The 17,944-nt window shown below is 43.6% G+C and overlaps 1 protein-coding gene across 5 annotated transcripts in view; it reads left to right on the top strand.

The window, feature by feature from the left end:
• Nucleotides 1-17,673, top strand: part of atp9b (ATPase phospholipid transporting 9B) — a 41,136-nt gene extending 23,463 nt beyond the window's left edge. The window contains exons 14-29 of one of the 5 annotated variants that reach the window (XR_004610101.1): nt 2,057-2,169; nt 4,207-4,458; nt 7,595-7,756; nt 8,075-8,167; nt 9,543-9,626; nt 9,847-10,017; nt 10,185-10,283; nt 10,408-10,497; nt 10,894-11,038; nt 11,495-11,559; nt 11,911-12,066; nt 12,203-12,267; nt 12,832-12,940; nt 13,063-13,120; nt 14,016-14,105; nt 14,351-14,442. Coding sequence is in view for 4 of the 5 variants with exons in the window: in XM_034544661.1 (XP_034400552.1) it covers nt 2,057-2,169; nt 4,207-4,458; nt 7,595-7,756; nt 8,075-8,167; nt 9,543-9,626; nt 9,847-10,017; nt 10,185-10,283; nt 10,408-10,497; nt 10,894-11,038; nt 11,495-11,559; nt 11,911-12,066; nt 12,203-12,267; nt 12,832-12,940; nt 13,063-13,120; nt 14,351-14,554; nt 15,777-15,913 (2,003 nt within the window). In the remaining variant the exon portion in view is untranslated. Of the gene's footprint in view, nt 1-2,056; nt 2,170-4,206; nt 4,459-7,594; nt 7,757-8,074; nt 8,168-9,542; nt 9,627-9,846; nt 10,018-10,184; nt 10,284-10,407; nt 10,498-10,893; nt 11,039-11,494; nt 11,560-11,910; nt 12,067-12,202; nt 12,268-12,831; nt 12,941-13,062; nt 13,121-14,015; nt 14,555-15,776 lie in introns of those variants that run through there. The other 4 variants (XM_034544661.1, XM_034544662.1, XM_034544663.1 and 1 more) reach the window with 4 other exon arrangements.
• Nucleotides 17,674-17,944: the final 271 nt, after the last annotated feature.

The raw sequence follows: 17,944 nt of genomic DNA, 5'->3' as shown, positions 1-17,944 counted from the left end.
ATCTTGGTCGTCGCGTAACCTGTTAACGCCGTAACGTAAACATGTACAGGAAGGTACAGGCACTTCAACATGTATTTATTAATGACATAGTTTTATGTCTGAACATGTGTAATATATGTAGTTCTCAATAAAGGTCTTTCTGCATTTCCTCCTGCGCCCCACCTGTAATACCACTGCGCCCCACTAGAGGGGCGCGCACCAGTTTGAGAACCACTGAATTAAGGCAAGCTCTTAATTGCAATAAACTCGGAACATAATTTAATCTAAAACATTTCAATGTTGTGAGTTTAAGAAAAGACCCGAGGACCAAGGTTTCACAGAATGTTGTTAATTTGTGTTGTTTATCTTCCTTCCACTTGATTTCACAACCATGGCCTGATTTACTCATAACAAATAGCTGCTCTTTGCTAATGCTAGCCAGTGTGCCAGAGTGATAAACTCCTGCGCTGGCCCTGACATGCTTCTTTGTCTTACCCCACTGATCTAGGTAGGAATAGATTAGCTGTAGAGCCTATTTATCCAGGTTGATAGTTAAAGCACATGGAAAGAAGAACAAACAATCAATCCAATAGAATTGGTTAACCCCGTGGCCCTAATGTTTTTGGGAGGTAGATGCCCTCTAATCAGCTTTATGCTCTATCGGCACACATTCTGGCAACAGACATCCATTAAACAAGGCCATTGCCCTCGTTTTTTAAAGTTTGTTTTTCATTCGCTCAGTCTTTTTGTATGCAGTGGTGTGTCTTGTGTGTTGGTCAGAGAGGACATGCAGTCCATATTGGTAATGAGATTAGGTCAATGAGAAGGCAGTCACACCGGCCTGCAGGCCCCATGATGCATTGTAGGCAGTCCTCTGGGGACAAATGGTGTGAGTGTGCATGCGTACTTTTAGAAGTGTTGTGTAGCTTTGAATATATTCTATTTTAGCTATGAAGTAGTAGCTCTGTGATTCAAATACCTCTGATGTATTTTTACACCTGACAGTCTTTGTACCAAATTGCATAAAAACACTTCCCTTCACAGGTTGCCCTTACATTTTAATCCCTGGATTCCTTATCAAATAATGCTTGAATTCATCATAAGGGTGGTCCTTTTCTTGAGTGTTTGCCCTTAACTAATTGGGTATTCATTTATGTGTTGCAAGAAGGTCCTTAGTTACCATTTCCCTTTAAACCTTTAAGGGACTCATACTACTCTTTTTGATAGACTGTATATAAGAGTTTGTCATTTTGTTTTTTTGCAACCAGAAGTGCCACGAGAGGGTGGAGCTAAGTACATCCAAACATTGAATAAGACATTTTTAGGCAACCAAAGTGCTATAATTAACTTTCATGAACTGAAAATGCACTGTGAAAGGGTTAAAGTTGAAAGATGATTGGATAATGCATGGTAGCGACCTGTCAATCACAAGGTAGCCCCACCCTAAAGCCTACCTTGCTCTATGGTCTATTTGACTCTAAATAATAAAATCATTTTTAGAATATAATCATTTTTGTGACTTTAACAATTGTTAAAGTTATTGGCTACATTGTGACCAGCATCTTTGTAGCTAGCTGTAATATAAACATCTGGGGGGCAAGAGGCTATATTTCTGTGTGCCGTGCATTGTTTACTCCCATTAGCAGCTTGATATGCAAGACTTGTTGAGACCGTGTAGGACTGGATTGTTTCACAAGTAGCCAGTTCACAAGCTAATTGCAAAGCAATAAAAGCAAAATCATCCTAAAATGATAGCTGGAGGGTTGCAAGATTGTTTTTCAGCCAATGAGTTACGCCTCTTTTTCTTTCCAAACGAACGGTTTACCTGCATTCAACCAAAGCCTGGTGGAACGTGATTGGTCAATTCCTCTTGGACTACAAATGCAAACCAGGCCATTTCTGATCCCCAAATCTTGTCCCGATGCCTACAGATTCTACATATGAATGCGTAATCTGTTTCTAGAAATTAGGCTCTGACAATAACAGGAGCAGTCGTCATGTGAAAGTCAGTAACGGAGGAGTGGTGTAAAGGTGATGTAATGTCTTTATGGTCTCAACTGGTCTTCTGTACATGCAGGCACTCTGACACAGAACGAGATGGTGTTCAAGCGGCTGCACCTGGGAACAGTTTCCTATGGCACTGACACCATGGATGAGATACAGAACCACATAGTCCAGTCGTATGCACAGGTAAGATCAATTATTGACATTCAATCCAGTAATCTGTCTCATATTTAGGTTCCTTTTGAATTTTTCAGTTAACCATAAACACAACTAACATCCAGGACATTGTAGCGTAAAGTTTCAGCTCAACGGTCTCCTTTTTATCCTTTTTAGCAGTATGAAGTAATTCTCAACAAATATAAAAAGATTCACATGATCCGGTAAACAGATCACGTGATCCGGTGTTTCTGAGTTTCGAGCCAAACTTGTCACTTAGAATATTAAGGGGACAGGATACATTGAAATACATAGTTTTTGTTCTGCTTATTCACGCCTCTCCCTGTAGATCAGTTTAATCCATTTTAATATTTAGCTGCGGATCCGTTTTCCAGGAAAGAAGCCTGTGTTGCTCATTCATCACGCGGCGTCCCCGAGCGACTGCACACACTGTACGCCAGTGTTTTCCTCTCCGTGCGGCTCAGATCTGGCCGCAGCCTTTTACAGAATGATATTATCCGTTCTCAGCCATCTCCGAACAGCTGGTCGACACAGAAACCATCTGCCTCACACCCGTATGTGTAATCTCAGCTAATGAAAAATGACTGAGCGGGAATGCCTCGGCCCAGACAAGTCTTTTATTTATTTATTTTTTACCATGTTGCTGTTTCTTTACTGTCACCGCTACGTGATTACATGACGCTGTTCTTCTTTTAAACATTATTGTCATCTAGATTAGGGCAGCAACTAACAGTTAATGTTGCTTTGTCCTTTTTATCAACAAAACCATTCACTAAGAAATCTTGAAAAATAGTACGACAAACCCATTTTTAATAAATGTACTATCACATATGACAAAGAAAAGCACCAACTCCTCACATTTCTGAGGCAGGAACCAGCGAATACTTTTTTTAATGGTTGCAGATTAATTTTCAGTGAGTCGATTAAGCAATATTTTTTTTTTCAGCGCCAATCCACATGAGGGCGTTTTAAATCTGTCAGCTCTATGGGATAAATTAGAATTATGATAATAATTAACTGCATTTTTTTTTGTGATAATGGTACACCAGAATATCAATCGCAACCCCGTTTATGCATGTTTTTTTATATATATATACATACATGCATAATGATACATACACATTAAGGTATTTAAAACATTAGTTATGTACACTTTTTAGAATGTTGTTGGACTCATACAAACTACCTAATCCAGTTATATCATTAGCCAAGCTTGTTTTACACGTCTGATAACCTCGCTGTGCATTCACTAACATCCTGAAAGGCGCTAAAGGCATCCGACAACACAACCCAATGATCTCTCCATTGATCTTCCAGTCACTCTTGATGAAGGTTGTCATCTTTACCGGACTCCCCACCGCACGTCCCCTCCCTTCCCTTCATGGCAGAATCGAAGGTCAATAATCAGCCCAAATCAAATGCTTCAGTAGAGCGCGTCGCCCCCGTCAAACGCAGCTGGGCTGTCTGCCCGCTCGCTAGTCATCACCCACTTAAACCGATGGCTGATGTCAAAACAGCGGAACACATGAAACGTATCCTCAAATCAGATATGACACCACTTCTCCTCGCTGTGTCGGTGTGAGCTGACTGCGAGTATCGGATTAGGTTTAGTTCACGACAATCCGCAGCTCATTGTCTGAAAAGATTTTGTTGTGCATTTCATACATGGCCTCTTCAACTTGGATGTATACTAATAGGATGTAAGGATAATTTATTGTCATTGTACAACACAGTTGCAGCCCATTTGCTACACGAGAAAAACATGACCAACAACAAAACAAAAACACAATTCAATCAGTAGGCCGCTTATTTCATTCAGTTTAGTTTGTTGTCATTTATCTGGATACCTTTTTGTATGTAAAGACAATGAAAATGCACCGTTAGCCAGCACTGATTTGGCTGGTTTTCTCCAATGGCCTGCCAGAGCTATCACTCCAACGTTTCATCCGAGGCCAGCTATATTCAGCTCCGACATGAGTCACACATAGATGTGACTGACATGGCATCATTTCGCTCCATGGCTCACGTCTTTTCTTGTGATGCCAGGTGACCTCCCAGCCCTCCAACGGCAGCGCCAGTGGCTCCACTCCGTCGCGGAAGACCCAGACGCCGGGCCCGAAGGTCCGCAAGAGTGTCAGCAGTCGCATCCACGAGGCGGTGAAGGCCATCGCCTTGTGCCACAATGTCACGCCCGTCTACGAGTCGCACGCCATCGTGAATGGAGAGACGGAGTCCGCCGAAGCCGACCAGGACTTCAGTGACGACAACCGCACCTACCAGGCCTCCAGCCCCGACGAGGTGGATATGAGATACGGCTTGAGCATGTCCAGCCTGACTTGAAAACGTGTGTGTGGGTGTGTGTGTGTGTGTGTGTGTGTGTGTGTGTGTGTTTCAGAGGTTGCTCCCAAAGATTAGTTCCTTATTCTACTTTCAGCTCATGACCAGCAGGTTGAAAGGTGTCCAGTGGGTCTAATCTAGTAGATTTCATACACGCTTTCCTCTCTGAAGAGAATAAATACGGGAGATTCTCCGGAAAAGAACTCTGTCCGTCTCCACGGTTTCCTGTCTTGTCCTGATGTTTCATTGGCCATCCTTAATGACCCTGGGTCGTCATGATAGTCATTTCATGAAGGGAAAGTCGGCGGTCACAAACTCCTCTCAGAGCTTAAGCTATTTAATCATCTGCATTTGCTTCCTGAGAATTTACCGCTTCAGCTGAAGGAAGAATGCAGCACTTCCTTTCCTCCGGCCGTTTCTCTGTGTAACCCAAGAGCTTTTATGGCTGAAGGTGCTACTTCGCTTTTTATATATAGCGCTCTCTAATCATAGTGAACAATTTATCAATAGAGATGATAGTTGAAAAGACGGGCAAAGATTTTTGATCAGGAAATGTTTCAGTCAGTATTTGTTTAAAGAGATGTTTAATGTGTATTGATGGGTAGTTAATCTTCCCATACACACCCAGTTCAGGACAGTTGGCATGTTTATCGCCCGTGACACGCGAGGCTTCGTGAAGCCTTTGTGAGACCTGCATACTTTGCATCAAACCCCCAGTCTATAACTCTAGCGATCAAAATGAAGATTAAAAAAAGGTGGCGAAAGATAAATCTCAGTGTCTCTTCCCCCCCACACACACACACATACACACACACACACACACACACACAAGTTGATGTATATATTTATTTACATCCCTGCCCACTCTGCTCAATCTTCCCTCTCCATTGTCTCGCACGGCTTGGAATGATCAATATTTAATTTTCTCCCAGAGACGATGAGAGGTGGAGGTCTGTGATTGTCGGCGCAGCGCTCCCTTCCCCTTCTACTCCATTCGTTGTTCTTCCTCCTCTTCTTTTTATCTCCCGCCCTCTCTTCCTCCTTCTCCTCGCTCTGGTCGAGCGCAGCATCACATCCTCTGTCAGCGGTAGTTTGTTTGGCTCCCGGCTCTCCGCTCGGCCTCTCTAATGTAATGAGCCGTCATTAAGGACATGAGGGGGTGGGGGTTGGGGGGGGGGGGGGGTGACCTGCTGGTCAGCTGCGCTGTGACACAGTCCCCTTGTGACCTTTGACCCTTGTAATATCAGACAAGAGCGTTTGATGACCGCCATGTGCGGGAAGCTGACTGGTTTATCATACAATTGGATTTAACTGGCGGTTCCAGTGAATCGCATGAGGGAGGAAGATGAAACCTTAAATATGCCGATAAAGTATCGTGTCCTCACACTTACTTCTTTAAAGTTGTTGCCACGCATCAGCGAATAATGAGTATCATGTTCTTAAATAAAGAACATTATTTAATATACTGCATATTGTACAGTTTGTCTTTCAAAATATCAGGTTTAGACTGTTTGACTTTAGGAAAACATTGTCGACGTTGAAAACATTTTAAATGTTGTATTCACATTTTTTTATTATTAGTTCAATCTCTTAACCGACACCAGTACTGATCATAACTGCAACATATTTTAGCATTTAAATGGTTGGAATTCTGGCTTTTTTTTATCATCGTCTGGCATATGTTAATGTTTAGTAACAGCATTGATTTAGTCGCATGCAGGAAACCAGGAACATAGCATGTATTTGGGTAAACACGAGGAAATGGCTGAGTGGTTTAAAATGGTAATGACAGTCAGCCTCTAGATTATAAGCCTGATATAATAGAACGCATGCGTTTATGCTGTAATGGCTGTGGATTTCATTGGGGACTTTTTTGTCCTTTAAGGAGTGTCTGTATTTCGGATCCATAGTTTATTATAGACTTATTATAGGAGCTGAAATAAATAAATACACATTTTAAATCGCACCCTTTCCCAAATGTATGACATATGAACTAAAACGATACAAAAATAAAAAGCCCAAAAATGTCCCTATTGAAGCACAGGACTTGCGTATTGTCATGTAGGTTATTTGTGTCACTGAACTTTAAACAAAGTAGAATAAACAGTCCATGGAGATGCTGTGCCATATAGTACGTGTTGAACTATCCACAGCTGAATTCAGCTTTCGAGTGTGGACCTTTTTTTATGTTGCCACTGACATTGCAGGAAGAGAATTAAACCGCTAATGGCCCATTTTCATCGCGACATGCTTGAGCTGCTGTTGAGTCAAGGCAGTGCCGTCGCTGAGATTTAAATGATCACTGGAGCACAGTTGGAACGATTGATCGGGTTGTTTAAGCCGGCCTGCCGTTGTCATAAAGTAGTCCTTTATGTTGCCGTTGGAACGCACGACTCACGCTTTAAATAGTTCCTGCAGAGCTGAAAGAGCAGATTAAAGAGCCAGGTTTAGGGTCCTCCACACATGTGTGTGCGTGTTAGTGTAGCCAGGATAATGACACACAGATGTGTGTTAAGTAAATATAGGCAGCTCCTTTTTTTTTTTGTACGGAGCTCAAAGGGGGGGGGGGGAGCGGGTAGAAATGACGGGGTATTAACAGGAAGTCCCAATTTGTAGGTCAGAGTATAATAACAACCTTTGAGTGAGCAAATTGAAAATGAACCCATTGAGGATTGAGTCGTGTGCAGCTGATCGCTCACTCGGGTGGGGGTGCGGGGGGCCGCAGTTCCTGCTGAGGAGAAAAAGAGGAAAGGGAAACAGAAAAACACTTATGTGGAGCTGAATGAGGAGAGCTCGGCGGCTCTGGGGGACGGCGTAACTCTCTCGTGCCTCGGCTTTCAACCAGAGTGGAATTCGGTTGGCTTTACGGCCTGAATTCATTTAGAATTTTTCTTTTCCACATAGTCACAAAAAGTAATTTCCCTGTTAACCTGTTTTGTATTTGACAGACAGGGATCATACACATTTATTTTCACTTGTTATTTATAAAGGTTTCTTTACAAAATCCTCTCATATTTGCTGCTTAATCATTCCACCAGTCAGTTACAGTCAGAGCATGAATTTGACAGTCTGGTTTTCTTCCATCGATCCTCTTCAGGTGGAGCTGGTGCGGTGGACGCAGAGCGTCGGCCTGACCCTGGTGAACAGAGACCTGACCTCCCTGCAGCTGAGGACTCCCTCTGGACAGATGCTCTCCTTCCACATCCTGCAGATCTTCCCCTTCACCTCCGAGAGCAAAAGAATGGGCATCATCGTCAGGGTGTGCGAACTTGTTTAAAACAATATGATGTGTTGATGCTCCTTCCTGAGTCGTGTTTCTGTGTCTCTTCATACATTTCATGTGCAGGACCTTTGTTCAGATTTGAGTTTTTCACCGAAAATACATTATGTAACTCTCACTTGTTGTTGTTGTGATGTCAACCCCATCGTCACTGCAACGCTGTGTGCCCTTTTGTGCCTTTCAAAACATGGTTTCTGAAGTTAACATGCTGCAAGATGAATGGTAGAAAACTGTTTGCGTTCTTCTGCACTCGCACACAGAGAAAACATACTAATTGTTTAGTTTTTTTTTATTCAGGAGGAATCGACAGGAGACATCGCATTCTACATGAAAGGGGCTGATGTTGCCATGGCGAGCATCGTCCAGTACAACGACTGGTTGGAGGAAGAGGTAAAAGCCGTGTTGCTAATCAATACTACATACTGAGGGTGCGTTTGCGCAACATGAAATGGAAAGGACAGGAAAACTTCTCGCGTTCATATATTTACACTATTGTTTTCGCACAAAGACAATTGGGAGCTTCCAGCAGCGGTGGAACAAACTCAAATCTCTTTTTACATTCTGTGTCTTCATCTACTTGATGGAAGTGAGCCCTTCTGGATGAGAACATTAGCAAAAGGAGAAAAGTGCCCTCAGTAGAGTGCAGATCTCCCAAACAAAGAAGAGTTAAATCCCCTTACTCCCTTTACAATCGACGTGGCTGATTAATTCATCTGGTATTGTGCCTGACTTAAGTTGATTGTAACATATCGGGTATGGAGTTAATGCTCCGGTTCAAAAAGGGTCCAAACGTCTCTGTGGATGTCAGTTTGTTGAACCATGTCAAAGGCCAGAATTTGTCCAGGAACAGACTAGGCGAGGCTCGTTTTTAGCCCAGCTGATTGCCGGATAGGTTTTATGTGACTGAAGCCGTTGTTGAAAGGCCGGTAAGTGGAGCGAGGAGTCGGCAGCCAATGGCGGTAGGAAACACAAACCGTGAACCAGAGCAATCCTTCAGCATGCAGTCAAAGATCTGCTAAACATGTTTTTTGTCATGGACAGACAGAAGCACACACACCTTTCTCCAGGCTCAATGACAAACATGTACGTTGTTATGAAATGTGGAAGTACAATCAACAGAAACACGCACAGGGGCATTTCTTTGCGTTCGGCAGCCTCCTGTAATCAGGACATTCATGGAGAGACGCGTCTACACCAGTCTGGTGGTCGAAGGTCTTGTGCGCATATGTTCATAATTATATTGGCATTATTGAGTCGTTTAGCACTGGGGGCAGCGTTTGATTTAATTAGTGACCTACATAAAGTTGAAGTCATTACCGTATGTCATATTCTTGAACAATGGTGTTGCTGTGGCTGTAATATCCCCCTCGTCAGATCAGCCGGCGCTACGGTTAGTCTGCCTGTCAATAACCAATCAACTGAGCATGATTGGTCATTGGTGTTTCATATTAAAAATAAACCGTCATCCGTCCCGTTGTTTTACAGTGCCCTTTGAATCTCACCAGAGGCTATTTTATTCACTATTGATTCCGTTGGTGTTGGTAACAATATGCCGCTATTGACAGTACTGTACGTGGTGTACTTATGCTGCAGCCGCTCCAAAAGTTTATTTTCATCTTGGGGGTAAAGACATAACATTATTTTAGATGACTCAAATCTTCAAATAAAGCTTTAGAAAAAAAGGCCCTCAAATGAAAAATAGAATATAATTTAAAAAGTGTGCACTTTGTAACGTTCACTAACATCCTCCTCTCCTTTGTGTCAGTGTGGGAACATGGCCAGAGAAGGCCTGAGGACGCTGGTGGTGGCCAAGAAGTCTCTGTCTGAGGAGCAGTACCAGGACTTTGAGGTATGAATGGACACTACTGGTTGTGAACACTTCTTGGATTTAGGTTTATGATCATAGCTTGGTGTATACTGTCTTTTAAAGGTTGAACAACTCTGTTTAGCTTTTTTTTTCCTGTTGTCGTTGACCAGTTTATTTCCCAGTTGCCTGCTCCCAGTTCCAGCCTCTTTTCACGCCACATTTCCTAATTTTGTGTCTCCCTTCCACCTTCCTCTATACGCAGAACCGCTACAACCAGGCAAAGCTGAGCATCCACGACCGAGGCCTGAAGGTCACGGCCGTGGTGGAGAGCCTAGAGAGGGAGATGGAGCTTCTGTGTCTGACCGGCGTTGAGGACCAGCTCCAGGCGGACGTCCGGCCAACACTGGAGCTGCTGAGGAACGCTGGCATTAAGGTTAGCGTGTGCAAATGAACACTTCTACCTGGTTGATGCTGGTAAATTCTGTAGATTATGGAGATAAACAAACATAAACCCCATACAACAGTGATCGTGGAAAATGCTCATTAAATGTCACGTTAATTCCACATCTTCAGTCAACTTGCATCTCGTTTGCTCCTCAGATCTGGATGCTGACGGGGGACAAGCTGGAGACGGCTACGTGCATCGCCAAGAGCTCCCACTTGGTGTCCAGAACCCAGGACATCCACATCTTCAAACCGGTACGCTTGTTCTGCTTTCCCCCTTTCCCGGCGCTTTGCTGAGAGCATAACGTGAGGGCAGAAGGGGGGAATTAAAGTCCTAAGTGTCCTCGCGGTTAATTTGTCTTGTGTGGCTCTCGAGCAGATCTCGAGCAGAGGAGAGGCCCATCTGGAGCTCAACGCCTTCAGAAGGAAACATGACTGTGCGCTGGTCATCTCTGGAGACTCCTTAGAGGTACTACAGCACAGCCCTGCACACAGTCACATTTCCTTGCAGATGATGCTGAGGGAGGAGCCAAACACACACAGAGAAGAAAAAAAAGTACTTCCCTAGCCCAAAAAAATACTTTGAAGTTCAGACAAGGACTTGAGAATTTGAAGAGTGAAACAAATCACTAGAAGATGTTGGTCTTTTCTTTTTGTTTTCTTTTTTACAAGGCAAAACAATTGGAACACACAAATCACATGCCAACACTATTTTTTCAAAACCTGTTTCACAGTTTAACATTTAATCAACTTGGAAAGTCATAAACACATAAATACCAGACTTCTGACTTGCCTCTCAGGACTTCTGTACTTTTCGTTGGAAAACTAAACTAAGCTTTGCATCTCCGTCTCTGTCGCGTTGCAGGTGTGCCTGCGGTATTACGAGCACGAGTTCGTGGAGCTGGCGTGTCAGTGTCCGGCGGTGGTCTGCTGTCGCTGCTCTCCGACTCAGAAGGCCCAGATCGTCACGCTCCTCAAGCAGCACACGGCCAACAGAACCTGCGCCATAGGCGAGTGTTGACAGACGATGCGGTAGCAGCATTACGAGCGGGGACGGTTGTTGGCACCGGTCCACGGAGCAGCCTGGGAAAATCCTGCCGGGGAGGGCGGGATACAAATATCTGTAGATTAACCTCAGTCCCTTAGGGAGGAAAGTGCAGGACGGATTAATTAAACACAAAGTCCTGTTTTATACCGGGTTTGAAGATTGGGAGGCGAATAAGTTTGTGCCCCAATACTGTCTATTTACTTGAGCTGCCATTGGGTGTATATTACTGTAACACACACACACACACACACACACACACACACACACACACACACACACACACACCAGAGAGCATATTACTCTCTTTATCCACAAGATGGCAGTCAGAGCTCACCAAGAGAAGCACCCAGCAAAGGCTGCTGCTTTTAGAACATACATTGGAGAATAAAGTTTTTTTTCCTTTTTTATTTTTTGTCAGGAGATGGAGGTAATGACGTCAGTATGATCCAGGCTGCAGACTGTGGCATCGGTATTGAAGGAAAGGTACAAAGTAATCTAGAGCTTTTCATTAAGACCTCAAGAGTTATTCTGGGTTAAGGTCCAGAACTAAATTCAGTCGGAGACTTCTCTGATAATCTCGTATAAAGAAAATAAAGGCCTCCGTCTGATCTTTGCCTGAACTGTGAAGAACTTCAGTGACACTAGAAAAACAGCATAAAGTAATGTCTTATGATAACTGAAGGCGCCCTTATTTTGAAACTCAAGTTCCACTTCCTGCATCTGCCTGTATTTTCAATATTTGGGGTATTTCTTTCTTTAGAACCTAAATATTTGAATGTTTTACAACCCAGCAGCAGCATTAGCATCGTTGTACTTGTGTGTGTGTGTGGACAGGAAGGGAAGCAGGCGTCTCTGGCCGCAGACTTCTCCATCACTCAGTTCAAGCACATCGGCCGCCTGCTCATGGTCCACGGCAGGAACAGCTACAAGCGCTCTGCGGCATTGGGTCAATTCGTCATGCACAGAGGCATGATCATCTCCACCATGCAGGTACAGGTACACTCAAAACAATTATTGTTAGTTCCTGATGTCTGCTGTCAATTAATCCTCTTGTTTTTTATTTGAGCGTGGCGATTTTCCAGTAACTAACTGACTTTATGACACCATTTCTGTGTTTTGTCCCCAGGCGGTCTTCTCCTCCGTATTTTACTTTGCCTCTGTGCCCTTGTACCAGGGCTTCCTCATGGTTGGGTATGTACGTTATCCACCCCTCAGTGTAGCTAACGCGCTGGCTATGACATCATTCTCTATGCTGCTTGCTTAGCATCGTAAAGTTTGTCATTACTTGAAGGTATAATATGTCACTTTTCCGCATTCATTGTATAATAATGACCAGAACTATGTTATAAATGTTGTTGAGCTGTTAACTTGCATTATCCCAAATGTTTCCGGCACTTTCCCAAAACCAAATCCGTTTAATGTGGTTGTCCGCTGGTCATAAATTGACTTTTCATCCAGGCCACACATCTTTACGATACACATTTGAGATCTTAACTAGCTTTTGGATTCTAAGTTATCAGAGAAACAAGTCGAGCAAACGTGAGCGGCAGCTCGGCTCGGCGCCCCTCCTAGGACGTCGAACAAACCCACGTGAAACGGCTTTAATGGGAGTTTCTACCGGTTTTATTTAGCGGGTGTGTTTGCTTTGAAAGGGAGGAGATCTCTGCAGGTTACATGATATCATGCTACTTGTCTTTTGTTGTTGTTTGGATTGAGATAATGTTCCTCATCTAAACACTGCTTTGTTCTGTGCAGGTATGCCACCATGTACACCATGTTCCCTGTGTTCTCCTTGGTTCTGGACCAGGATGTGAAGCCAGAGATGGCTCTTCTGTACCCAGAGCTTTATAAAGACCTCACCAAGGTACAGTAACCCCCTTTTTAAAAATACATGTTTGACAAAACAAATGACCATTTATCTGCGTTTTCTTCCCCGAACAACTTCCAGCAGGTCACGTGAACTCGCAGTATGTTTCTCTCTTTCAGGGGCGTTCGTTATCTTTCAAGACTTTCCTCATTTGGGTTCTGGTCAGTGTGTATCAAGGTAAGGCACACAGACACATTTTACAGGTTAAATTATTTATACACACACACAGACACAATTTAGGATCACCTGCCACAAAAGCTTGTATTGTTCCAGTCCGATGGCTGAGAGGACTGCTCCACATCTCGACTAATAGATGTTGTTTTGTATGAAGGGTTTGGAGGGTAAGACGTTGTACAAGGGTTCAACAAGACAATTGAAAGGGCAGAAAGACAAAGACCCTCTGAGCAACGGGAGAATAAGAATAGAAGAAATCACGAGTCATTGGTAAAAAGAAAAAAAAAAACAGAAGGGTAGCATCAAAATGCGTGCACAGCATTATTGTCGCCTCTAACAAGCTGAAATATGAACAGGTGCGTTGCTTAAGCACCGTTGTGGTTCATCCAAATCAAAATGGAAGTGTTTTCGGGAGGAACAATGGTTCCGCCCGTGTTCTCTGCTGGCATGTAACACTGTGGCTGGACATCTGTACAGAAGGACCAGCCTGGTACTGTGGACTGTCACAGCAACTCCTCAACCACCATTTCATCACGTCCTCTGTGCTTTAATACCACGGTCCCCGGGCCCCTTCAAACCCTTGCACAGTCAGTTTCTCAGTATCTTAGGTTTCCAACCGTCATCCGCCTCTACATGCGGGCTTTTGTCCGTCCAGTAAATCGATATTTCTGTAATCGCTAAGCCATGCAGCGTGTGAGAAAGATCCATGTTCCTGCTGGAGCGTGACTTCCTGACAGCTCGATGCTTTTTAATTAAAGGCCAATTCCAGGTCTGTTTGGCGGGGGGGGGGGGGCAGAGGAGAAGGGAGCGAGGGTGGGTGGACATGAAGACGATTCGAGAGGAACGACAGCCGAGGGGGAAAATATTCGGCGCCAATCTATCTTTTCATTTATTACAGAGTTTGACTTGCTGGAATGTGCCGCGTGAATTTGTGTTGTGTTATGATGATACGAAGGCTATCGGGATGAAGGCGCCTGAAGATGAGTGAGTGAGTGAGGACGCTTCAAGATGTTAATCAGACAGGGAGCACATTTTACACTCTCAAATGTTATTGAATCAGTCCTCATTTCCAGACACATTAATCCTCAATTCAACGTCCAAGTCATCTGATTGGGGATCAGACCACTAACCCTTGAACTCATCCTGGTTTCACTCCATCTCCTCTCCCCTCTCTTACCCCTTCTTCAAAAACTAAATTGGTCCCTAACCACTCGTTCCCTCCGGCGCCACCAGGTGGCATCCTCATGTACAGCGCGCTGGTGCTGTTTGAGGCTGAGTTCGTGCACGTGGTCGCCATCTCCTTCACAGCGCTCATCCTCACCGAGCTGCTGATGGTGGCGCTGACCATCCGCACCTGGCACTGGCTCATGGTGGTGGCCGAGTTTTTCAGCCTGGGCTGCTACCTGGCCTCGCTCGCCTTCCTCAACGAGTACTTTGGTAAGTCAACTTTATTTATTTAAAGAACGGTTTGATGTGGGCTCGATGCAGGAGATGAGTTTTAGGGCAAAACCACAGTTAATTACGTTTAGTTTCTTCAGATATTATTTCTAAATTGATACATTATTTGACGTTTCTCACATTTGCGAAGCTGGAATTATTAAATGGTTATTAAGATAGTTGCTGATTAAAGATAACGCTTTGGATTTTGTGAAGTGGGGTTGTATGAGGTACTTTTGGACTAACAGACCAGCATGAGAGCAAAGTACTGCTGTGGGTGTGTTTTAGACACCTAAACAAATGATGATAATTGTAAGTGTACGCAATATTTCTAATACTGCTTTATTTACCTTGTCAGACAGAACCTTCTGGTTATCTCGGCTCTCTTCAAAACCACAAGACTACTTTGTCCAAAACACTAATGTAACCCCGCAGAGCACCGCTACCTCGGTTGGTTGGTTTATGGTAATGTGTGATTTTGGTGACTCTGAACTATACCTCTTTAAAAACAAGTCACACAATAACACAAACTAACCGACAGAGTCTGTAGACCAGGAACTCCCACGTTCTACGAGGTGAAGCTTTGAAGAGAGCAAGCTGTGAAAATGTTCTTTTATACATCGTCCACTTAAAATTGCCATTTTTCTTTTTGACTTTTTCTGTGTCCAGCAGTACCTCATACAAACCCCACTTCCAGACAGTCCAAACCGCGTCTTAATTTCTATGAAGCACACAACTTTCTCCTCTTGCTCTTTTATTGCTTCTCTCTCTCCTTCTGCCCCTCTTGTGTTTCTCTGTTCACTGCTGACCTTTGTGCCCTCACTCTTTCTGTCTTCTGCTGCGCCTCTTTTGCTTCTGTGTGTCGGCGGCAGGCATAGGCAGGGTGTCCTTGGGAGCGTTCCTCGGTAGGTGTGCAGCCTGTAATCGTGTCCCCTCCCCCGCCTCTCTGCACTGGTCATGGCCGCGTGTCCCGTTGACGCTTTGCCGCGTCGTCATTTTGTCCATTTCACTTGTGTCATTCCACTGTTGAGTTTTAATGTTTAGCGCTGTGACGACATGTTAATCAAAACCATCTGATTTATGACTTTCCAAGCCGTTCATGTTTCTTTTTGCCTTGAGTTCCAAGCGGCGTCGACTCTTTCGTCGCTTGCTTGAACCCCCCGTCCTCCAATGCTGAGACACACGTACCCGAGCTGTTTGCTCTTCCCTTTTGTTCCTCCAGACTTGTCGTTCATCACCACCTGGCCTTTCCTGTGGAAGGTATCCGCCATCACGTTGGTCAGCTGTCTTCCTCTCTACATAATCAAATACCTGAAGCGCAAGTTCTCCCCACCGAGCTACTCCAAACTATCCTCGTGAGCCCAACTCGGACCACCGGGATGACGTTTGTTTGGTAGATTCGTCGCGCTTCTTTGAGCTTTTACCGTTTGATCCTCGGGGATGGACAGGTAAGGAACCACTAGGAACAATCGCTCATGGAGGGAAGTTAATTGTTCTTTGGATTATGTCACTGAGATTTGGGATTACTTGAAAAGAAAAAAAGATGAGCACATGAAACAGAAAATCGACTATCAAAGGATGGATTCAATCACACAACAGAAGGGCAACATGGTGCGAGCGACCACACCTCCAACTTGACCCCAGTTTGTCGGAAAACCGGTCAATCTGCCTTCTTTTTGTTTTAAAGCAGTTTTAAACAAATCGGCTTCAAATGTCATTTTTTACCGTTCTGATGCATTTCTTTCATTGTTTAAATTTTGATATGTGGAGTTTTGAAAAAAAAAGTTAAGTGTTTTATTTTTTTATTCCAGGTATTATACTAATTACAGTTTGCTGGCCTGCGGCGTTAAGTTGCTGTAAGGGGTTTGAAAAAAAGAAAATCATTGATTTTGAATGTTTTCCTGTGTTCCTGTAAATGAATAAATCCTGCCGTCAAGGTAAAGCCTCACTGCGCGTAACCTCTTAAAATAAGAACATTTACGCAGATGGGACTCTTTCAGACCTCAAACGTTCCACGTTGACATGACATCATCAATCGCCATCCCCCGTAGTATACAACCAGCACTCCGTAGTTTTGTGTCCGAATATTCGGCCTTGATTACACCGCTACATCTGGGGCGTCCGCCGGTGGCCTCCACTCCTCCTGCCGGGACCCTGGCAGCTCGCTTTGTGCCTCATTAGGATGTCTGTTAACGTTCTGAAGCTTTTGTGATGGCCACATCTGAACTTCTGGGAGCATGAAAAAGGTTCAAAGTACTTTAAAAAGTGACAACGCAGGAGCCTGAATCACAGATGGCTGTTTATTTTTCGGCCTTCATTGACAATAAGACTCCCTCATTCTGTAGCGGACGTTGACATTCAGTTCTTCTCTCTTTATTAAGGAGGAATGAGTTTTATCATTTACTCCACGTATTGTAGTTTTGATGGACGAAAGTTAAACGGATCTGTTGACTGTACGGGATGCAGTCTAGCTATGTTTGTCAGTCAGGTTGTCATCTCTTTGTGAATCATCATAATTGAGTTAATCGTTCCTAAACGCGGCTGTATTGTTTAGTCCAAATCGGGGCAACCGTACTGTACAATGTAGCTACGCTATGAGGAAAAATGCCAGATGTGGTCATTTGGGTTGAGAACGACTGCGACACTTTAATGCAAATTATATTTTGTTTTTTAAATTTCTGATCTCCGGTCCTAAGAGGAGCAATTCCAAATGTTGATTCCTGTGTTTTCTGATGAGATCTTTGTTCTTTGTGTATGTGATGTTGTATAAACTTTTCTTTCTCATCAACTTGCTTTCCGTGACCACCTTCGATTTATAATACTGTCTTTTATTTATAATATTGTTATTGATTGATTAATAATAAAGAGACAACAGATGCCAAGAAGTTCCCCTTTTTTTTCTATTCATAACAGACGCTCAAAGGCAGTAGAGGATTTATTCAGCGTGGAGTTCACCATGTGGCCACTAGATGGTGATAGAGACTGAAGAGGCCGTGAATGAGCAGGACAGTAAAATACACGGTATTATTGATCCAAATTCAGTTTAGGAAAATACTACTGCTCTCCTTAAATTATTAATCCCACATGTAATATTGTTGATGTGCTCATAACTGAATGTAAATACGACAGCCGCTCTACAGTGCAGTAATATGTTGTAACAAGTATTGCTTTTTACGCCCTTGAGTTACTGTTTATACACATTTATAAATCTGATTTACTGACCGCATTCCCATCAGTGTCTTTTATATGAATATTGGAAGTGACTAAGTACATTTACTGAAATACTGCGTTTAAGTTTTGAGGCACTTGAGTATTGCCTTATGTTACTTTATACTTTATAGCATACTCCAAACAAACCTATAAGCTTATATAAAATACAGCATATACCAT

This window comes from Cyclopterus lumpus, chromosome 11, assembly GCF_009769545.1.
Source record: "Cyclopterus lumpus isolate fCycLum1 chromosome 11, fCycLum1.pri, whole genome shotgun sequence".
NCBI classification, from domain to species: Eukaryota; Metazoa; Chordata; class Actinopteri; order Perciformes; family Cyclopteridae; genus Cyclopterus; species Cyclopterus lumpus.
Note: the sequence above shows the minus strand (reverse complement) of the source record. Positions and strands in the feature narration are given on the sequence as shown.